Raw genomic sequence first — 23,864 nt, 5'->3', positions numbered from 1 at the left:
TGTAGCCCAGCTTTGTACATACTCTTCAAACTAGGACTGCTTCACAGTAGTTTCCTAATTACATGGAATTGGTTTAACAAAATGGAAGTTTTTTTAAAAAACTTCAGTAGTGAAGGGACATATACTCAAGCTTGTTCTCATTATAGCAAACCACCATTTGTTGGGAAAAAACATGACATATGAACTAGGCCACTCGCTACTATACTGTAAGTATATCCAAAATAAATTATTAGTTAAGGATGACTAATCTTAGTTTTCAACATCAAATATGTACACTATTTTACGTCCACACTGCAAAATTGACATTTCCAATTATTAATATGGGTGTGCTCTTTTGTTTTTTTAGACTGTAATTCCCAGGATTCTCCAGGCAAATTTTGAAAATTTCAGCTTTGAAACATGTACCTAGAGACACCTACCATGGTGCTTCCTGGAAATCATGTTTTGCTGCTCACTTGGATCAGGGCCTACAGCTATAGAAGTTGCCTGCTGAAGAACTATGAGTCCTACAGCTGCTTTCTTTTTCATTAACAAACAGGAAATGAGGTCAGAGAAAGCCATGTAGAAGTAAAGCCTGCTCCCGGTGAGTAAAACACAGGGTCTATAGTAGAGATGGGATATCCTGGGATAGACTAATACAAATAGAACCATCACAGGTGGCCAGGCCCTTTGGGCCATCTCTCCAAAACGAGTAGTCCACTCCGCATGCCACACACCTCCATCATTGGTAACAATATGCCAATCGCAGAAGTAGCCTGGCTGGTGCTTCCCTGCATGGGAACTACAAAGCTCCCATGTCTAGTCTGTAGGTGCATATTTACGTATTGAAACTCCCAGAATTTTGCCTGGGAGGAGGATTCTTAAGAAAATTCTGGGAATTGCAGTCCAAACCATGAATGTGTGCACACCTAATTATTTAGGAAAAATATTGAATTAGGTTTTTTTCTCCATATCAATCCAAAGTAACTATACGGCAGGCCTTGAATAGGTATTTGGGAACAGACTTACCAAGACAAGACATGTGTCTACCAATGAAAATGTACCAGATCGTCCAATTCCAGCACTACAGTGAATGACTGCAGGTCCATGTTCAGGGCTCAGAGATCCAGATTCTCTGACTTTAAACAAGAAGTTAAGGAATGAAGCAGGGGATTCAGGAACCCCAAAATCTGGCCATGTAGTATAATGAAAATGGAATATCATCCTGGACTCACCAGTCTGAAAAAATAAATTATTCTTTATAGCAATTAATTCAGTCAGATTTAATACGTTTATGCATCTAAGCAAAAGAATATCCAATCATATAGCTAGCTTAGAATTGTAATGGTCCGAGGCACTACTATGGAAATTCTTGCTGAAGCTCCAACACTTCTTGTGTCATGCAATTACATAGAATTAGCAACTAAATATAACTGTAGTTAAGTTGTAAGTACAGCTCTTGCCACGTTCAATATTGTGCTATATAAGATTCAGCAAGCTCAATGGGCTTTGGGACCAAATTTGTGTCCCCAAATGCACCAAACCCCTCCAGGCTGCAAGGAGCCCAAAATGCTTATTTTGGACCATGGGGAAAAAATAAAAAGGGGAAAACCTGACATACATTTATGGTTTGTTTTTTAAAATTTCTGTGTGGTAGGACTCCTGCCCCCGAGCCAAACCTAGTTTCTCTGCTTTGTTAGGTAACTATAGTTATAGCACTGATGTACAATTAAGCGTTGCCTCATCACAGAATCTTTGTCTCAGCTAATTGTATCAAATAGTGAAGACATATCTTTTCAATTAGTTATTGTGCTTCCAAAAATACAAGAGTGTCAACAGGGCACCTCTCTTTGCTTATCTGTGTATGAAGGGACAGATATGCTCCTGCAGAGAACTTGTCATAGGATGAAGACACTTGTGACTGAACTGAAATACACCCTATTTATATGCAATATCTTCCAAGGAAAGATTAATTACTACATATGTCATAAGAATTTGGGAGGCAATGTGCATAATTTTGATGAATGCTTACACTGATATTTTCTAGCTGAAGCTGGCGTACAGTATAGTAAGATTTCACATCTTCAGACTTTAGCCTCACACAAAATCCTGTTTCTTTGAATATCATTTGCTCTTCTTCCTTTGATGGCCAGTATTGTTCACATTTCACCTAGATTGTAAAAGAATATTATAATAAGAGCTTGTCAAAGATAAACAGGACATACATATAATTTATTTATAATTTTAAAATATTCTCCACATTGAAAATCAAACCAGTATCACAGAGACTTACTGGAGTGCCCAGAAAAATTCTTCCCCTTTGTTTCTAGATTCTAGATTTGTATTGTCATCAAGAGATTAAGAATAATACTTGCTCACTTCAGTGAAGAGAACAAACTATGTTTTTTGTCAGTTCCAGTAGCTTATAGGACAGGATGTGTACATACTTATATGTACTGATGTAATATATGCAAATAGAAAACATCAGTGTACTGCCCAGATTTAGATTTCTTGATATGGTTACAATGAATCAGCACCTCATATTTAATTAACTTTCTCTAAGATCCTCAAGATTTATCTTGTGAGGCAACTACAAATAGAACATTTGCAGCATATTTTGAGAAACCCTTTTAAATAAGACATGTTTTACTGAACTTGGTAGTGCCTTAGGCTACTACAAATCCTCTTTAAACACTATGCATCTACTTCTATGTAAATCTCTTGGCTCATAAGGACAAATAACTTTGAATATCTAGGTAATTTAAATGAAGACCTCAAACTCAGAGTAACCATACCCCAATTAATTGTAAATTGAGGCTAATTTTACAGATTTCAGTGCACAACTTTTAATAGTCAAGACAACTCACCGAATCTTTCTCAACAATTCTGTTCAGCATAACAACTGCTTTGGTCTTTTGTTGCCATACCATTAACCAAAAATGGCAACATGTGTTAGGAAGTGGACCCTGTACAAGAGAAGGGGCATTCAATGAGCAATTAAAGTGGTCCTGGTCTGAAATAGCAGTTAATTCTCAGAATACAATTACTTAGTTTAAGATTATATAAAGCAACACAGCATAAAAGGTTCTATGGCTGGCACCCAAATATCCATTTGTGTCATAGTGAAGATGCAACTTTTCAGAAGTATGGAATGGGAGAATATTAGAACAAGTAACTCATTATAAATATTTGGGCATGATGTTCCACCAGTCTGGTTCCTGGGCAGCCCAGATTGACTTCGCAAAGCAAAAATTTGAAAAAGCCATGTTTGGTATACTTATATTCTATAGAACTAAAGGAGGGCGTTTGGTCCCACCCATCTGTGAAATTTATAAAATCAAGCTACTTCCCTAGATTCCGTATGGTACTGAAATATGGGGAACTGGAAGCCTAACCTCCTTAGAAGTAATCCAAAATAAATTTGCTCGATTAATCCTGGCAGTCTCCCTTTCAACCCCCTCAGCATTTCTTAGACTAGAGTTGGTACTAATGACAATAATGACATTGGTCTACAAGTTAATAATTAATTACTGGCTGAAAATTCTGTTCATCACTAAGTCAGAATTTTTAATATCATCATATGAGGAGATGAATTTTGGATTGGGGAAACTTTTTGCATTGCAACTAGTTGCTAAATGTGGATTCTCAGAAGAGTATGAGACACCTTGGCCTACCCACTGCAAAACATTTTCTGAAACAGATTGTCCGACCACTGGGTTCAACTGGAGTTAGGTCTGTTAGGCACCCTTAAACGGCCCTATATAAGAACATTCTATCCTTGCCTTTGAATTTCATCTTATTTCGTTGATCTAAAGAGTTCTGATTATAGAAAAGCTTTTACTTGGGCACATTTTGATATGTTACCAGTAGCCATTTTATTAGGCTGCTATACACAAATTCCGTATCACAAGAGAGTTTGCTCTTGTGGTAAAAAATCAGTGGAGAATTTGGCACATGTAGTGCTCTGTTGTCAACTATTAGACACCTATTGTGAAAGACTCCTTAATCCTATTTTACAAAAACACTCTAGTAATTCTAAACAAGAAAAACTCAAGAGTCTACTTTATGGCAGAGACAAATTTGTCACATTCTGAATGGCACGCTTTATCTCTACATTGATAAAAATGAAATCTGTATCCCCCACCTCTATCAATTAAGTCAATATTTAAGTAACTACATCTTTGGGGTTATTCCTCCCACAATAGGTGCTTGCTGCTGGCATTGGTTAATGTTTTCCATCTGTCTTTGTCCTCTCCTTAGATGTCAACATTTTGTGCTGTAATAGATTCTACATTGCTTTTAATATTTTATTGTACTATATTTTAATGGAGTATATTATACTGTTTATACCATTTTATATTGTTTTATCCGATATACGTTGCAATGGCCTGTGTGCCACGCAATAAACTTATTTTGCTTGCTTGCTACTTTTCAGAAGCAGGGGGTGAGCACATATCACACTCACATGGAGCTGCAGTGGAAAGATGAGGTAGAAGCCTCAAAAGATGGCTAGAACTCTGCACAGAACATGTCAAGAATGGCTCTGTGTGAAGACTTCCTGCTCTCTTTGACAAGCAAGAGACTCCTCACTGAAAACCACAAATCCTTGTTCACTACACTGAATGAAACAAGATTATTTGCAGTTTGATTCAAGCCAATGATGTGAAATAGAAGTCTTCAAGATACCATACTAGAAAATGACTCACAATTAAGTCAGTACATGTATATAACTATATGAAATTTCAAGGCCCTTTATACAAAACTCTTATAGAGTTAAAGTACAGGTCTGATTTTCAAACCTGAACAGTATTTGTAATTATTAAATGATTACTGCAGTCAGGAAGACCTGTTAAGACTACTCATTTTCTATTAGGTTGCAAACATTTTAATATTTTGTTATACAAAGCTCAGAGAAGGCGGCTTATTTATAATTGGTTAGAGCTCCACATGTCCTTTTCCCAATAGGATTTCTTCTATTTCCAGAAGAGAAGGAAAAGACCCAGTGGAAGTTCACTACCAGAGGGAGGGTGCCAGGTAATGATTTTTGGGAAAAAAATCTCCCCTCCTACAGCTGTTAGCAAACTTTCAAAACATATGCACACTCTAGTCCTGAAGATCCCAAAACTGTGTACAATGGCTCCTCAGAGGGGCATAGAAACAAGGCAGAATCAAAGAAAATAATTGTCCAGTTTCCTTTCCCCTGCACCAAGAAGACACAGGTGACTATAACTATGGATTCAACATTCTGTCAATACTCTTAATGTGGAATGCAGGGAAGCAAAAGATAATTTTATGATAATTTGTTGACATTTTGTTTTCATCTCCATATATTATTTTTTGTAAAGTGATATTTATTATCTCCCGCTAGAGAGTACATGATGTTTTTCTTTTAAAAAAGACCCCCAAAGTTCTAGTATTTCTAATGCAGTAAAACTGCAAAACTCCAGCCACATAAATCAAACTGCCTGATATATACTGAAATCAATTTATGAAATGAAAACCAGATTTTTATGTTTTATGTCACTTGTTATGATTGTAAAGATATGAATGGTCAAATTAAAGCACAAAAAATTATTAAAACACTTGAGACAGCATGTTCTCTCATACTTTTTTATTGTTATATGGATATACCCATAAATTCTGCCCTGGTTCCAATGATCATTTCATGCTTCATCCATCATGGATTCTTAAACAAGGAACAAGTATCAGAGATAGGTCTTCACTCCTTCTTATGCCCCCTTTTACGTCACCTTCAGTGCAAAGACCCTGATTCGCTCAGATTGGGGTAATCTGGAGGGCACTTGCACTCTACCTGAGTCTACACAGGTTAGCTCTTCTCCCATGAGGCTCTGAATTCCCACCCTCTGGCTCCACAGCCAATGACCCAACTAACTCAGTTATCCATCCTGCTCCTAGCCATATAATACAATATAGTGCCTAAATGTCTATTAATACTTACCTGTGTTAGTATATAATTTCTCTGAGCTTCTTCATTAACCACCAAGCTTGCATTGATGTAATCATTGTCTGTGTTCTGCAGTATCACACGACTATGATCATCTTTAAATAAATATAAAAGTAGAGATGATTTAAACTTTCAATACTGACTTCTTGAGCTGACTTTGTGCACAGTTCTCAAAATACTATTACTGAAGGAATTGTGGTAGATGAAATCCAATTAATGTCCCTGTTCCAAAGGAAGAGGGCCAATTCATCTTCCATTTCTAAAGATGTTTTGTGAGCTCCTCTGGAGCAGGCTTGGGGAGGTGTAGGGTAACTGTAGGTAAAGGAGAACATGAATTGCCACTGTATGAGCATGTGTCTACTTGAATAATGCTGAATGGTACCAACTGCATTTAAGCAATCTGTATCACGTCTTACATCAATTTGTACAATTCATTTCATTCATTATTGCTAAATGCTTTGTTGTGTAGCAACAGAATTTGCTATAATGACACATGACCACACCTCTGAAAGCAGTGTTTAAAGCAAATGAAGACAGTAAATACTACATGGCAACATACTATGAAGCAAAAATAGGAAGGATCCCAACATTCTCCATGGATTCTATTTTATGCGATTTATTGACAGTATTCATTTCATTTCATTTCATTTGTATGACACCTTCCTCTCAAATAAGAGACTCAAGGCAGTTCACAAGTTATTAAACACACAAACCAACTAAATCATGAGCCAACAATTAAATATAACTATTAAAAAAATTATGCTTCATTGCGTGACCGGATACAATGATGGAGCATGTGTGTATCACATGATTACTTATACACAGCACAAACATTTTACAGATGATGGTCTCTCCACCAAAAAAGAGTAATGACAGATAGTTCACAAGCTGTGCCACAGATACGGATTGTGAAATGCTTCTGAAAAGTACAACTGGGCAGTGTATCCACTCACAAAACTAAACCTGGAGTAAAAGGGACAGTTTTTCTCTGAGTAGTTAGTTGTTTCTGCATATGTATCATCAAACACAGACACACAGACATTTAAAGCAATTCGCCTTCGTAACAGGGCTACATCTTTACAATGTGTAAGAATCTTGTTTGGGCTAAGCTAGGGAAAAGTACCTTAAATGCACATAGAGAGGCACTAACAATATGCCTCTATTGGAGGCTAAGGAGATGGGAGTTGGAAATAAAAGCCCCCAAAACCTAACTTCCTGTCACTGCCGGGAAAAAATCCCACAATAAAGAACCAAGCACAGAGCAAACAAGTTTTCTGAAAAATTGGTTGATGTTGCTCAGTCTAAATAATATTTTAAAATAGATGGAAAAATATATGCCCTGCAGAGATTATCCATCTGTAAGCTCCAACCTGCACTGCCAGTGGCAAGCAATATTGGGAGTTGCAATAAAACAATATATGCACTCTGTTTACACTAATTTGGATATACCTCTGGTTTCCAATTGCTCTGTAATATAATATAATATAATAATATGCATAAAAAGCTCCTTCTAATGACAAGTAAAGAAACTGCCTCCTCCTCTTTCCTGAAATAGGTTCATAAAAGGGAATTTTCAGTCCTTTTCCTATATATAAATGTATGCAGTATAAGAGTTTCCAAGATGAAGGAATACAGATATAAATCTTTTTCTCAAGGCTTAAAAGCTATTGAAAAGATATTACTCACTATTTACCATTTTCCAGAAAGCACATGATGGGAGCCCGCAGAGGCACATTTTATACACAACTGATGTAATCAGCATTTAGACATATATTTTCTAAAGTGGATGTAAGATCCACCAAATCTTAATGAATACACATATTTTAAAAACTATATTAAGCATTCAATATTTCTCTTCAAAATGAACTGTGATCTTGCTCAGAAATGAAAACATCAGGCTTTCTCTTCATGTATCAATTTATTGGAATTCAGATGCTTCTTCTGGACAGAAACCAACACCTTTGTAAATACTACATGCCACTTGCCAACAGGAAAAACTTGAGATCTTGTTATAGTAAATCACACAAACTGGTGCCAGGGTTCTCGGAAATATGACATCAGCAAGTACTGTTTTAACCATTGAATCACCAAGCAGCTGCGGTTGGATTTTATATATGAGTAACACTTTGGGCTCGCTTCCATGCTTTTCTTCAGTGCAAACAAGTACACTTCTAACCCAATTTTTCAAGCTGTTTTTCTATCCTAGCCAAAACAAACAACCCCCTCTATCATCCTTCTACATTGACAATTAAAGGGAAACTGCCCACAGTTTCATTTATCTAATTCATTTATCCACAGAAACCTCTGGTTCTAATTACAACTCCAGAGCATGGACTGTCAGGCATGTGCAAAAGAAACGGTAGCATCTGTTGTAAGAAAGTTGAGTCCACTTTCAGCAATACTTGAATAAACCCAGGCACCCCAAAGCTTCACTTTTACTCACAAAAGACCAGAATTTCATGAAACAGATGTACATTCCATTCAGCCTGGGATGCCTCAAGTATTAATTGGGATAGCCTTTATTTATCTCATTCCCAGAAGACAAAAAAAGTGATCCTTTCCTTGTTCAACTGCAAATCAGGCTTTTGTTCAGATCAACCTGGTTCCTAGTGAATGGAATGGAAAGTGTCCCAGTATCCTGGGACAGAATATGGCAATATATAGAGAGAATAAAGATTCTCTCTCTCTATATATATATATAGAGAGAGAAAATATTTACAGTGGTGACTCGCATTACGATGTTAATTCATTCCAGTGAAATCGCTGTAGAACGAAAACATCGTAAAGTGATTTTTAAAAGCCCATAGAAATGCATTAAAATCCGATTAATGTGTTCCTATGGGCTTGAAACTCACCGTCCAGCGAAGATCCTCCATAGCACGGCCATTTTCACGGCACGTGCAGTGAGGAATCCATCCCAGAAAACAGTGGGTGGCCTTTTTTTTACCCGGCAGCCATTTTTAAACCACCGATCAGCTGTGAAAATCGTCGTTTTGCGATAATCGGTTAGCGAAGCAGGGAACCGATCATCGCAAAACGAAAAACCCCATAGGAAACATCGTTTTGCGATCGCTTTTGTGATCGCAAAAACTTCGTTATGCGATTTTGTCGTAAAACGAAGCGATCGTAAAGTGAGGCACCACTGTATATATTTGTTCTATATATAGAGAGAATAAAGATTTATTATTCAAGCCAGTGATTCCCAACCTTGGGCAACTCAGGTGTTCTTGGACTGTATTCCCAGAACCCCTGTCAGCACAGCTGGGGGTGAAGGCTTCTGGAAATTGCAGTCCAACAAATTCTGTGTTATCCAAGGTTGGGAACCACTGGATTATGTAAACATGCTGTTGTAAAAATGATTAAAATGATGTTTTGTACTAAGTACAGTGGTGCCTCCCTTGACGAGGATAATCTGTTCCAGCGAAATCGCTGTAGAACGAAATCCTCATCAAGCGAAATGAAAAAGCCCATTGAAATGCACTGAAAACTGGTTCAATGCAATCCAATTGGCAAAATACCTCAGCATCCAGTGAAGATCCTCCATAGGGCGGCCATTTTCCGGTTCCTGTCTTGCAAAAAAGCCTTCCTAAACACAGCGGGGAGCCATTTTAAACAGCGGGCAGCCATTTTTAAACCCGACGATCAACTGTTTTCTGATCCTCGTAAAGCAAAAAATCGGTTTCCGAAGCAGGGAAACGATCATCGTAAAGCGCATTTTCCCTATCTAAACATTGTTTTGCGATTGCAGAAGCGATCGCATAAAACACATTGTTAAGCGATTTCCTCTTCTAACGAGGTAATCGTCAAGCGGGGCACCACTGTATATCAACTCATAATCTGGTGGCAATAATACACAAACAATTTATCTTACAAAAGTCCCATGAACTTTGATAGAATTTGAGAGAGATTTCCCTGGTATGCTTTTATACATTCAATATTTATCCTGCTTCCAGCAACACACTCGAAATAATCTGTAATCCTTATTTTTTTCAAGAAGTTCAGTAATACAACAAAAGCTAATGGTACCACTATGTTGCTTCTTATTTATAATCTAGTTGTCCTATGTTTAAAAAAGCTAAAAGCGCTGTTGCTCAATTCCATTAAGAAACCAGACAACATGTGGTTCATATATATAAGCTCGTTCACCAAACGAAACACTTAGCAAACACCTAAACCAAATGCCCTTAACACTACAGAAGTTACTAACTTAGATGGAGTAAAAATCTTGAAGCTCAATTCAAGTTCTTTCTGGAAAATGCTTAGTATCAGGCAGTATCTGCGGTTGTTTAGCTTGAACCCTCTACATGTGACAGTGTATAACCAGATGAGTAATAGTGGTATGACACAGAAAATCTCTAAACTCTGGCCAAATGATATCTGCCCACAAGAAATCTTTCTCCTCTTATTTCAACAGCATCCCAAGTCAAACAAACAGACAAATTTCACTAACTGAAATAGCATAAAATTAAAAGCAAAGATCAGTTTAAGTGTGACACAGCTTGATCTTAAAATATTAAACCAACTCTACATTACTTTTACTTAAAAAATTATAGTGCAGCCATAAGACAGAAGTTACAAATAGCTAAATAAGCACTTAACTTGCTGGGGAATCTAGATATTATTACTGTCCAGGGCTTCAAGACATGGCTGAAAGCACATAATGCTGAAACCATGCTGAAACAAGGCAGCTGTGGTTGCTACTGGGTGGAAAAATCCTATAGCAGCCTATGTACAGTTCCATGGTACCTTGTTCTATATAAAAATGAGCATATACGGGGAAAGCATCGTTTCTACATCATGTCAATGACTGTGACCACTTTAGTCTTGGTGGCTTGAATGGAGCATCACACATGTAGGAGTAACTGTGCGCAAGGAGTAGTCTAAATTATTATTAATAATTTATTTAAAGTATTAATATTCACACAATCATGACAACTTTACTAAGCATTAGATTATAGTAAATAAGATCTTACTTACATGGACTAACATCTCTGTATCTATTACGATTTCGGTTTTCTGCATACTTTGCAACTCTATGTGGGTAATCACTGGATTGGTGCCGTATATCCTGAAGAAACAAAGGTAATATATTAAGTTCTAAAGTCACATTTATTCATTGGCAGTGAAAACAAAAGGTACTAAACAGTAACTGCTTTGCTAAGCTACAATTGAACTTTCTCTTCTGGATTTCTTTTAATCCTTTCTTCTTTAAAAACTGAACACACATTTCTTAGGACCATATCTCTAATGGGAACACAGTAGAATAGAAAATTTTATACCGTGTTTAAGAACTGCTGGACCTAAGTTGCTGAATCAATCCACTGCAATTAACATAAAAACTTCTTTTGAAGTTTAACTACTAATTTAAAGCATTAAATGGGCCAAGGTAGTCTCTGCATTTTCAAAGAATTTTTTTTTAAATAAAAGACTAATCTGAAGCTGTAGTAACAGTGTTTCAGGAAATGCTGCATGATGATCAGAGAATTAGGGCTAAATCCATTGCTCTGCTACTGGTGAAAATTTTAAATGTTTCTTGCCCACCAAGCCAAAAACTGGCTTTAGATGGTTTCTGAAACTTCTACAGCTGGTTTCTGGTATCCACAAACTTCTGCAATGAAGGAGATAATTTCAATCTCATTTTAACTAAATTCTCCTGTTTCATCAGCAGACGTCCATCACAGGATGCCACCCCAGATAGTCAGAAAACTCTTATAATTTACTAGTGACACAAGAGGACAAGAACATACGGACATTCACCACACCTAACAGCGTAAAGAAGTCAACTTTCAATTGGAGAAATATAACTTGCTGTAATAGCACAATGTTTTTCAGTCTTCTTAAATCCATGCTTCCTTTTGGTAAAAACAAAAATCTCATGCCACATTTCAAACTTTCCTCCCACAACTATTTCAGCTGAAATCTGAAATATTGCAGTTGAGATGAAAGGTGAGCTGGTGTTCCTGTCTCTATGTTTATTCCGTCACTGACACTTGGGAAAGTTTTGAGCACCAAAGGCAGGTTTGGTTGGGGCATTTATAAGGAAGTGCACATTGACACCATCTATTCACAATGAAATAAACATTACAGAATAACTCAGAAATGAAAGATTAGGAGAACAAAAGGTGCATCACCATACATTACTCAACTTTGCAATAAGCTAAGAATAAAGGAAATAATAGGTTTCATTCTTTTCTTTTCGTCTCCCAATTTTTTTAAAAAAATCATTTTTTCTAAAAAAATACATATATCCTTCCATAAATGCCAATATTACTGGGTAAGAATGCCCCAGTGGTTTAGAATCACAGTAAAAGCAGAAAGCCCATTACAATCAACCTGCAACAAATGAAGGCAAATTCTACATTACAAATCACTAGAAAAAAGACTAAAACTGAAAAATCATAGTGCTGTCACTGAAATCTATGGTGTAGAAGAAAATGTACAGCATTCTGATCACACCTTCATGGAAAAGAGAGGAAGGGAAGGTGACTGCTTATAAGGCAATATGTGTGTATCTTTAAAAGAAAAATAAAAGGACTATTTAATTCCTCTGGGAGGAACCAGATCAGGACCAGGCCTTGGGTACATGGTGCTCCATTTCTAGTTTTCTACTCTGTTTTAGCTGTCACCCATAGATATTCAGAAGTCTTTTGGGTTGCATCTTATTTCTAATTAGAATCCATTGACTTGGATACTACAATGTAGGCATCCTTCAGTCTCGAGAGACTATGGTAACATGCTCTGAATAAAGGTCTTGGAACAGCATCTGGTGCAGCTGAAAAGGCCAATTCGAGAGTGACAATCCCTTCCACACTGAAGACAAATACAACCTATCCCCTGTCCAGCTCCCTGATTTCGCTGGTTTCAGGGCTGCCTCTTGGCCTTGGCCTGCTGAACAAGTGCCTCTTCAAATTACTGGGTACTGCAACAGTCAGAGAAAATGGAAGAACTATCCAAATTAAGATTCCAGCAAACTGTGGGAGTTCCTGGAAATATGTCTTTATGTGTAGTGAACAGTGCAGAGGAACATATTATCTAGCTCAGTGGTCCCCTTGGGCATCCAGATGTTCTTGGACTTCAACTCCCAGAAAACCTGGCCAGCAGAGGTGGTGGTGAAGGCTTCTGGGAGTTGTAGTCCAAGAACATCTGGAGGCCCAAGGTTGGGGACCACTGGTCTAGCCCATGCCCCCTAAAAGATCTCATAAGCCCAGGCATTAGCCTCTATACTGGTCTAACAGAAAAACTTAGCATAAGTGTAAAGTTATGAGCTATGTTTGAGAATGTGGGCAAAAAAGTTATTTCCAGCGACCCTATTTCCCTGAAAATAAGACCTAACCTGAAAATAAGCCCTAGTATGATTTCACAGGATGCTCGTAATATAAGCCCTACTCCAAAAATAAGCCCCAGTTAAGCGAAACCCTGCCTTCCACCATTGTGCAGCAACCAGAAGATGACATGACTGTATGTGAATAAATGTAGATTGTTGTACATGAAAAAAAAAATCCCCTGAAAATAAGTCCTAATGCATTTTTGGAGCAAAAATTAATATAAGACCCTGTCTTCTTTTTAGGGAAACAAGTTTGATTAGCAATATACGTTCACGGGTGGTAAGTACAGTGGTGCCTCGCTTAGCGATTGCTTCATTTAATGATGAAATCACTTAGCGATGACTTTTTCGGAGCGATCTTGTGCTCCGTTTAACTATGGTTCCTATGGGTGATTTTCGCATAGCGATGTTTGGGACCATGCTTCGCATAGCGATGACAGTTTCGGTCCCCCTGTTTCGCTTAACGATGGTTTTGACAGCCTCATGTTGGCTGTTTTTTAAATGTTTAAAAATGTTTAAAAAATGTTTAGAATGCTTGAAATCATAAGTGCACTTAATAAACCCTTTGTTAAACTAATTTGACTTTGTTCTGACTCTTTGTAAATTTGTTGTAATTCCCCCCCCCCCCACTGAGATGCATTGAATAGGTTTCAATGCATTTCAATTGGGGAACCATGTTTCGCTTAGCGATGTTTCCTATGGCGATTTTCGCTTAAGGGTGGCAATCCGTTCCCATTGGAACAGATTATCCGGTTTTCAATGTATTTCTATGGGAAACCGTGTTTTGCTTAGCGATGAAATTGCTTAACAGCGATTTTTGGGAACCAATTATCATTGTTAAGTGAGGCACCACTGTACTAGGATTCAGAGAAAGCACTCCAGTAGATGAAAGGGGTGGAGATTTTAATGCTATAACTTTGAGGGCAGCATAGAGGCAGGGGGAAAGGGGGAGCTGCAAAGATTGCCTTTCTGTCCCTTTCTTCTGTTAAGGACTATTCTGGATACAAGCCAATGTACAAAACACATTCCACTGGTACAGATGGCTTTAAAAAAATAACTAAATTATTTTATTGGCAATGTCTACTAGTAACTGCCTATTGTGACACCTAGAAATGAAGCTTCCAGGTTTAGTAGTAGTATATTGTTAAGAACTAGATGTAAAGATTGACCACCTTGGTCATCCCCATTTCATATTACTCAGTGATTTAGGTATCTGGCTGCAGAAGCAGAGGTTGTGAGTTCAATTCTCCACTGTGCCTCCTGTGAGTAGGGCCAGTCTGTGGGCAAGCTCCATAGTCCCAGGGCACCCCTAGAAGAAGGGAATGGTAAACTAAGTATTCTGTACCTGGAAAATCTTGAAAAGGGTTGCCATAAGTCAAACTTGATGGCATATGATAATTATTATTAACAGTGTCTTACCAGGAACAGTTTTAATTGATGTTAAATTAGATGGTTTTTGTTCTGATCCTGCAATACAATGCTTAATTCAAAATCACAGATATTTCTAGGAAGCTTCTAAAGTTATTAGAAAAGCTATAGGTTATGACTAAAGCCAGGTTCTTTACCACTGGACACAGATATTTTTCAATATACAAAGTACTTCACTGTGCAAAGAACAATATTAAGATCAAAGTGTGGTGATTATACTGAGGTGTTCCAGTAATAGCTATATCAGTACATTAAAGTAGTACAAAATGATCTTTTGATAATAATATGAGTGTTTTTGTTAATACATTATTTAAGCTCCACTGGACCTAGCTTAAAGGAGCTATAAACAGGCAAGGTCATGTATAAGTGCTGAACTACAGAATCACAGCTGCATCACTGTATACAATGATGATCTCTCAGACAAACCAAACCAAAAAAAAAAAACTGGTTTTCACAAAGATTTTGTGAGATTTTTAAAAAAGAACTTAGCCCTATTTAGGCCTTTTATGAAGGCAACAGCTATTTGTCTTAAGCATTGATATAAGATTTAAAAATCCAGTGGCCGGTATCCTATTCCATAACTTTGCTGGCATAGCAAGAATTAAGTTATTGGAGGACTGCTGCTAATTCAAAAGTTCCTGCTTTGATTTTGAGCTGCATGGAACTCTTGGAAAATAAAACAAAAATTGTGCACAACCTTAAACAGAACCAGGAAGTCTTTAACTAGGGCAATCTGCCGCCGCCTATTATTCCAGCTACTCCGGCAGGGCTACAGAACAGGACAGCAGCCATTATGACAATATGTCCCAGTTATGCTGTTTCTTTAGAAATGAATCAAAACTACTAGAAGTTTCATTTTCTCTATCATGATTGCAGATGAGGCAAACCCTAAAATCTCAAAAAGGAATGAATTTTAATAAAAAGAATTTGCTGCAGTGCTTGTGAAAATGAATAACAAAAAGGAATTAGGATTCCTGGTATTAGCACCCACAAATGTTTGTGCCAGATAAAGCTATTTCATGTTTAAGGCACCACATGACTCTGCTTTCGCTGTAGAAAACTAACACAGCGCTTTGGTATTCAAAAGTAACAAGTAATCTCATAACACATAGAATTTTGTTCAAAAGACCTACATGAGCCTCACCTATTTCTTAGCCCATCACAACACTTGGGCAACATTAAGACATAGTTTCACGAATAAACCAAGTACAGTAAAACAACCAAGATACAACTGCTTGAGGGACAAGGCCACAACATTTGTTTTGATCACTAGTAGATACCAAGTGCTATTAATTTAAATCAGATACATTTCTGAGAACATTTTAAACTTAATAATAAATTCAGGGTAAAATATGAGTAGTCACTGATACTTTTCAGTTGGATCCTTCTCTATGATGCTCCTCTCAGAATGTGTTACCAAACCAAATGCCTGCCAAGTATTTCACACTAAATTTTATTAACATTATTCCTGATTGGTATAAGGATTCCTTACAGATTTGTTGGTGATATTCTGAATTCTATCTGTACATTTTGGTATCTTAACAGCTAACTGAGTTATACAGAAATGTTTGTGGACTAGACTTCACTTCACCAAATGCACCAATTTTATTCTCAGTTGCAGAGAAATATATAAGCACATAGTTGGGGGAGGAAATACAAGCAGCAAAGTCAGAAGAGAAGTGTACAGAAAACAAAAGACAGTGACAGTTTAATTCAAACTTGAATGTTTGCAAAATAGCCACACGGGCCCTTTACAGCAGTACTGATAGCTGACAGCACTTACCAATGCTGACTTGCTCAACACCTGTAGCAGGAGAAGAAACCATTATCTATCAGGCAGAAACGAAGAACATTCAACTTCTCAGTATACTCTAATTCAGCATTTTCAGGTTTGAATTGTCCTTTCAAATGTTTTTGTCACAGTACACACCACAGTTGTACATCTCAAAATTCTTTTTGTTAACTGAAAATTTTGATTTCAAGTGGCCAAAATTTTAACTGGCTTGTATATAACTTGCTGCAGCTAATTGTGGGTAAAGAACAGGGTGTCTTAGTGCATTTTATGAATGCAATCAGGGATGTAATCAGACACACTTGAGACATAACCAGAATCTCATCAATTAGCCATAACAAGTTACACAAACACTAATAGGATTGTGGCCATTGCGTTCTTCAAAACAACAAAGACAAAACCGCACATACTCCAATATTTAAATTCGGATTCAGATCTTCAGAATATCCCTACCACCTTCATGACCTGTATATAAATGCCAAACCATAGTTTAGTGCTGGGCTTATCGTCTTCCAGATGTTGCTGAATTCCACATTTCCTCAGCCCTTGCTAGCACAGACAACAGCGACTGATAATGGAAACAACTGGTTCATCAATATCTAGACAGCTGCAAGGTCCCCATCCCTGGTTTAGCAATACACGTGTATATCTTGAGAACCTATGTTCCTCAAAGCATGACCAGAAGTTCGACACTGTAACTATCCATTTTCAATTTACTGAGCATATTATTGCAACTCAATTTGAACACCTTAATTTTGCAGTTAATTATGGTAGAGTCTGGGTTGGCATAATTAAACACAGAGATGTTTTTACATCTCCAATGTCCCTCAAATTTACCTATTTCAGAGTTTTTACTTTGGGGCATCCCCAAAGGACACACCACCACCCAAAATGAAAAAGGAAGTCTCTGTCTAGCTATCTCCTATTTATATACATTTTTAAAGGCTAAAAATTGCCATTTCTAGGACCAATGCAATCTGTGGCGGATGCTAGAAGCAAAGATTGGACTCCCAAGTTCTTGAGATCACCCAACTCAGTATAATGAAATAAGACAACTTCATGAATCAGTTTGAAGCTGGGTTATTTCCCTAAATCAGGGTTGGACAACTGTGATACCTCAGATGTTTTTGGACTGCCATTCAGATCATCCCCTGCTGCTGGGTGTGGGCCAAAAGCATTAGAAAGGGTACAGAAGCCTCATCTTGCCATAAATAAATAATTTTTAAACCACAGTTTATTTAAGTTCGCATGTAATGCTAAATTTCAGTTAATTAAGAACAAGCATGATACTTTCCAGTCTCCTTACTGCTGGTCCACAGAATAAGAGAGAATAATCCCAATCTCTTTCATATAACTTAAACCGCTTAATGTGACATGTGAAAAACGCTACAGCGTAAACACAGTAAAATTCTTTGTTTAGTCCGAGCCTGTAAGTTTGACCATTCATAAAACCTAGAGAAATAGGATAGTAGTTTGGTCCAAGCTTTTTTATTACAAATAACTGAGACCAAACAAAAAGAATCAGAAAAAGTAGTTCTACTGTTCATACAACTCTCATGAGAGCAGAAAAGGATATAGCAGAAGAACAACACAGGAATGGAAGCATTAGCCACATCATATCCTAACATTAAATTGTTTTAGTGCAGCACCCAAGAACATCAGCTTCCAGATGCAGGTCCCTCAGGGATAAGCACATGTAACTTTTGGAAATCTATTACCAATCAACTGCACTTACCCACTATTATATAATACATGGTAACTGTAAGGGTTAGCGACCATGCAATTCTATACATATGTACAGTATTAAGTTCCATAGTATACACTCAGGTTTATTTGTGGGTACATAGTTATAACACTGCACAGAAGCAATGTAACCACTCAATGAATTAAGTATCCACTCCCCACAAGAAGAGTATAAAAAAACAGATCTATATTGGGGCAGACAAATAATGACTTTTTATAAGATACCCTCAATAACCATCCCTTCTACTTGTAAACTATCAGAAACAACTATTACTAAAAAACAAAAACAAAAAACACCCACCCATCACTCTAAAGTAAAAAAAATGTGAAGTATGATGTAATTGATCTACATCAGATTCTACATGGAGATATTATTATTATTATTATTATTATTTATTTAATTTATATGCCGCCTATCTAGTCGTAGTGGACTACTCTAGGCGGCCAGTACAATCAGTAGCAACTCAGTCACGAAGGTTAAATGCTTCCTGGCTCAAGGTCTCAATTATACTGATTTGAAACAGCTGTGGCAAATATTTACATTTATCAAGGTCTCCAAAACACCTTATAAATACCGTAACTTTTTAAATTACTGTGTAGTAAGAAGTGGGGACTGTTAAAACTGCAATGTACTTAAGATACACAGAATCTGAACAGTTTAATTGTTTTATATTAATTATGATAATCAGTGTGTAGTGCAATGGTTCCCAGCCTGTTCACCACCAGCTGTACTGGCCAGGAGTTCTTGGAGTTACAGTCCAAGAATACCTGGGTTACCCAAGGCTGGGAACCACTGATGTAGTGGGCAGAGTGATACACTATTTATTTATTTATTTATTCAATTTATATGCCGCCCACACTACCCGGAGGTCACAGAACTCAGGAGGGTTGGGTTTGAATCCCCACTCAGCCACAGAAGCTCACTGGTGGTGCAGAACTGGTAAAAACACTCTTTAAATACAGTATTTCATTTACCTTAAAAGCCTAGAAGGGTCATTATAATCTGCTTCTAACTTGACTGTGCATAACATGTTAATTATATGTAGCTACATGAATTTTCAATGATCCCATTAAGAGTTTACATAAGAAGCTTAAAGGTTAAATTGACATCCATTGGTCTCTAAGGCTCACAAAATTTCCAGACTCAATCCTGGGCCTATCTTGTCATGTGAAACTTCATTCAGAAACTTTCAAAAATTCATTCAGAGACTTTCTTACATGTTTTGAAATATTAATATGAATGTGAGTATGGTGGAACCCCCACGTCACGCCTGTCCATCATGGGAAACTCAGAGGCAGGGGCCTATGAGAGGACAGGAGGGGCGGAATCAAGAGGACAGCTGAAGAGTTAGATCTGGAGGGCCAAGGTTGGACACCACTGAGTTAGAGAGTTAGACAGACAGAGAAGAGAGTTGGAGAAAAGAGGTTGCAGACAGGGAATTGAAGAGAGTTAGGAGATTGTATTGAGAAAGTTAAGATAGAATGTTAGAGAGAATAGGAAAGAGTTTAAAAGTGTAGAGAATATATATAGTCAAAGAAATATAACAGTGAATAAAAACAAACCCAACCTGAAAGCAAATGATATTTAATGAATAAGTCTAAACATCTGTGATTTACATGACATTTATAAAATCAATAAATCTGTTGAATTGGCAGCACATGTCTAAGATCTGTTTGGTATTAAGGGAATAATACCTGGTGGCAGCGTGAAGTGAGGACACACATCCAGAGGGTGGACTTGTGTTTAAAGCAAAGTAATCAAAGGAAATGGGGTGTACGTCACAGGAAGTTTTACTAATATCAGTTGTGTCCGACTCTTCGTGAACCCATGGACCAAGGCATGCCAGGCCCTCCTGTCTTCCACTGCCTCCCAGAGTTGAGTCAAATTCATGTTGGCAGCTTCAGTGACACTGTCCAACCATCTCATCCTCTGTCATCCCCTTCTCCTCTTGCCTTCACACCTTCCTAACATTAGGGTCTTTTCCAGGGAGTATTCTCTTCTCATGAGATGGCCAAAGTATTGGTGCCTCAGCTTCAGGATCTGTCCTTCCAGTGAGCACTCACCTCCGCTGGCCTTGTTGTTAGCCAAGCTTTCTAAGGCCCACTTGACTTCCCTCTCCGGGATGTCTGCCTCAAGGTCAGCAACCGCATTATCTGGGTTGTCGGGACATCCAGATCTTTCTGGTATAATTCCTCTGTGTATTCTTGCCACCTCTTCTTGATGTCTTCTGCTTCTGTGAGGTCCCTGCCATTTTTTGTCATTTATCATGTCCATCTCTGCACAAAATGTTCCTTTAATATCCCCAATTTTCCTGAACAGATCTCTGGTTTTTCCTTTTCTATTATTTTCCTCTATTTCTTTGCATTGTTCATTTAAGAAGGCCCTCTCGTTACCCAGAGAACTCCGAAATGTCGGACTTCTTTCGTTTTTAACACCATCGCACTTATTCTGTGTTCAAACTGTACCCAAGGAACGTTCGGTCCGCACAGTTTTTGGTAAAGCAACCCTATTTCCCATACACTCGTGATGGGGGGGGGATTCGCTCCGCAGGTACATTCCAATCAAGACAAAAGACATAAACCCTTCCAAGGTAGCCAAGGCAGCAACCACCCAAGCCCAGCATGACAACCACGTGCGGAGAGCAAACACAGAAATCATCGTAAGGAGCCCGGAAAAGCTTCGACAACGACGGGCGACGTAGCGATGACGAAACGACACCCTTCCCATTTTAACCCCCCTCCCTCTCCGCCCGGTCTTGGCGGGCCCTTGGAGTCGACCACCCACTCGCGGGTGGCGCATGCGCACTGCCAGCCTGCCTGGGCGTCCCTTCTCCCCCCTCCCCGCGCCTAGAGGCGCCTTCGCTTCCCTCTCAGTACTCAAATCAGCCGCCTCGCTCTCCACCACCCGTTTCTTAAAAGTTACGTCGTGGGCGTTTCTTCGCTCAGCCCTCACGGCACGCATATGAGAAAGCATATAAGGTCCTCCGCCCCCCCCCAAAAAACTGCCTTCCCCTCAGCTCCCCTCCCAAAAGAGAGTCCCCCCTCCCCAGTCCCCAAACTGACTCTTCGGTTCGGTTCCGTCCCCTCCACGCCCCATCCTCGTCAACTCACCAGGTAGCGGGGCTGCCACTCGTTAGCAGCGTCGATCTCCTGGAACTCTTGCTCTATGGTGATGGACATAATGGCGGCGACTGCCGGAGGAGGAAGGGCCGCTAAAAGCCGACAAGTTCATCACCTACCTCACGTTACTGACAGGGCGAGGACGAGCGCCCTCCCCCTCGAGCCGTCGCGTTACCTTTGACTAGCGTCTTCGCCGCGCAGGCGCACACGCAGCCTCGGTGGCTCTCTGGCATTCCGGGCAGGCGCAAGCGCGACAGTAGTGTATAATGTGCGTGAATACCCCGAAGTGCGGAACTCGGCCTGTCAGCAAAAGCGCGGTACAGTAGTACATTTGGAAACGCAAGTACTCATCGTGATAATTCCCTTAGTCATAAGGAGGGTCCAAACAGAGTTCCACATCGACCCCGGATGACCGCCTTCTCCCCCTTTTTTTTCTTTCCCCACCCCTTCTTCCCTCCGCTCTTTTACTCCATCCGCTCTGGGATTAGGTGTTTTTTTAAAGGGTTATTGCTACTGGTCTTAATATTTCTATTTTTATTTCTGCTTTCTATTTCATGAGTTGTAACCCGCCCAGAGTAGTGCTGTGACACTAATGGGAGCGGGATACAAAATAAATAAATACTGTAAATAAATATACAGTATAAATAAACATGTAGATTTGCTCCATATCAAGAAGTCTTTCTTTGGAAACACCACACTATAATTAACAGAAATATCAGATAATGGACAACATCAAGATCCTTTAGGGCAGGTAATACTGTATCAAGTCTCCCATAGTGTATATCAGTATGTGAAAAGCAGGTGTTTTATTAAATTAATGAATCTTAACTGCCTATTCAGAACCTGGCCATCTCAAAATATCTTGTATTGCAATAAGGATAAGTTTTTGTCCCTAAGCTCAAAAAGAACAGGAGCCTAATGGCAGCGGTGAGTGACGTCATAATTTCTGCCACTGAGAAAGTCCCACAATTTTATCCCTCCACTACACCACCGGGGTGAAAATACTACATAGGAAGATGTCATGGATAGCCTTGGATATGTATGTGTGTGAACTGTTGGGGTTCATCTTTTTGTTCTCATGCACTTACATCATGGCTGTAACTGGGATGGAGCAACTGGGACCGTGCTGCACAGCAACAAAATTTAAAGGGCACCAAAATCTAGATGCGACTCTACTGATGATAGCTAAGAAAATAAGCAGGTACACCTCCTGGTCCTATTCACTTTTCTTTTTTATTGTTAATAAGAGTAACAATAATCTTAGGACTGCATAGCTGGAAAGGACTGTATGGATCACTGAATCCAGCCCCAGTCAAGGAGACACATTGGAGAATCAAACTCCCAACCTCTGTGCCTAAGGCACTGAGCTATACAGCAGTTCATTGTTGAAAGCATACATTTTTGTTTGGGGGAACGTGTGTGAATCAGGGTGGCACAGATGAGTGATAGTGTAGATTGCCCAAGGAACCAAAACTGCTAGTTATGTCTCAGACCTTTGTTCTTATGTGTTTATATATGTAAGACACCCCAACAAAATGCACAAAAGTCATGAGATGTTTACCTTCTATAGCAATCATAGTCTTAATTGTGAGTGTATTAGACCATGTGAGCAATTCAATCTAAAGCATTTCAAAAAGTGCACTTAAAAACAATTCTACACATTAATGAACTCCAAAAGGTCCTGTAGTAGTTAACAATTTTTCCTAGGTCTTGCAAACTCAAAGCTGTAGTTTCCTTCACTGAGTCAATCCATCTCATGCTACCTTCCGTGATTCCCAGCACCATGGTCTTTTTCAGTGAGTCTTGTCTTGTGGTATGTCCAGACTATGATAACCTCAGTTTAGTCATTTTAGTTTCTTGTGAGAGTTGATTTTATCCAGAATTCTCTTGTCTTTCCAACAGCAGTTCTTCTCCAACACATTTTGAGTGAATTGATTTTTTCTTGCTCTATTACAGTATAAGGAGAAAACGTTCTCTCAGTTTAATTTCCACACTATTTATGATTTTACTGTGTCTCCTCCTCTACTTGCCCTTCTTCTAATTAAAGCCTCAAATGTTGCTCTCTTGCTGTAGAGTTGCTTCAGTGGTTAGTTTGTATAAAATTGCCTTAACAATTTTCTGTATTAGAGTTACCAAGCTAAGTGACATAAGTTCTAAAGGTATGAGAATACGAGGGGGTGCTGGTAAGTATTGAGCCAATCCCAGAAAAAATTGAGCTAGGAAGCTATAAATTGCAGGGTTTATTGGACAATTTTGTAAAAATAAACTACCTATGATTTTAAGTTATCTTTCATGTTCAGGTCCAAAGTGAACATCACAGCACCTCCACAAAAGTTCAGTGTGGAAGAGCATAGGACCATAATCAAGTTCCTGTTTCTCAAAGGGAAAGATGCAAAGCAGATCCATGATGAAATGTCACAAACTATGGGTGACAGTGGCCCTTCATATGCAACAGTTAAATGTTGGGTTGTCAATTTTAAAACTGGCCATTTTGGTGTTGAAAGTGAGAAACC

The 23,864-nt window shown here is 38.6% G+C and overlaps 1 protein-coding gene across 10 annotated transcripts in view; it reads right to left on the bottom strand.

Annotated features, from left to right (window-relative positions):
- PTPN2 (protein tyrosine phosphatase non-receptor type 2) overlaps positions 1–21,550 on the bottom strand; it is a 33,565-nt gene extending 12,015 nt beyond the window's left edge. For 5 of the 10 annotated variants that reach the window (XR_013544156.1, XR_012086821.2, XM_020791735.3 and 2 more), the window contains exons 1-7: positions 21,343–21,550; positions 16,480–16,500; positions 10,922–11,012; positions 5,939–6,039; positions 2,847–2,945; positions 2,012–2,149; positions 1,009–1,218 (exon numbers count right to left, since the gene is read on the bottom strand). Coding sequence is in view for 6 of the 10 variants with exons in the window: in XM_020791735.3 (XP_020647394.1) it covers positions 1,009–1,218; positions 2,012–2,149; positions 2,847–2,945; positions 5,939–6,039; positions 10,922–11,012; positions 16,480–16,500; positions 21,343–21,411 (729 nt within the window). In the remaining 4 variants the exon portion in view is untranslated. The remainder of the gene's footprint in view (positions 1–1,008; positions 1,219–2,011; positions 2,150–2,846; positions 2,946–5,938; positions 6,040–10,921; positions 11,013–16,479; positions 16,501–21,342) is intronic. The other 5 variants (XR_013544158.1, XR_013544157.1, XM_072998783.2 and 2 more) reach the window with 1 other exon arrangement.
- Between the last annotated feature and the right edge of the window lie 2,314 nt (positions 21,551–23,864).

The sequence above is a fragment of the Pogona vitticeps genome, chromosome 4 (assembly GCF_051106095.1).
Source record: "Pogona vitticeps strain Pit_001003342236 chromosome 4, PviZW2.1, whole genome shotgun sequence".
NCBI lineage: Eukaryota > Metazoa > Chordata > Lepidosauria > Squamata > Agamidae > Pogona > Pogona vitticeps.
Note: the sequence above shows the minus strand (reverse complement) of the source record. Positions and strands in the feature narration are given on the sequence as shown.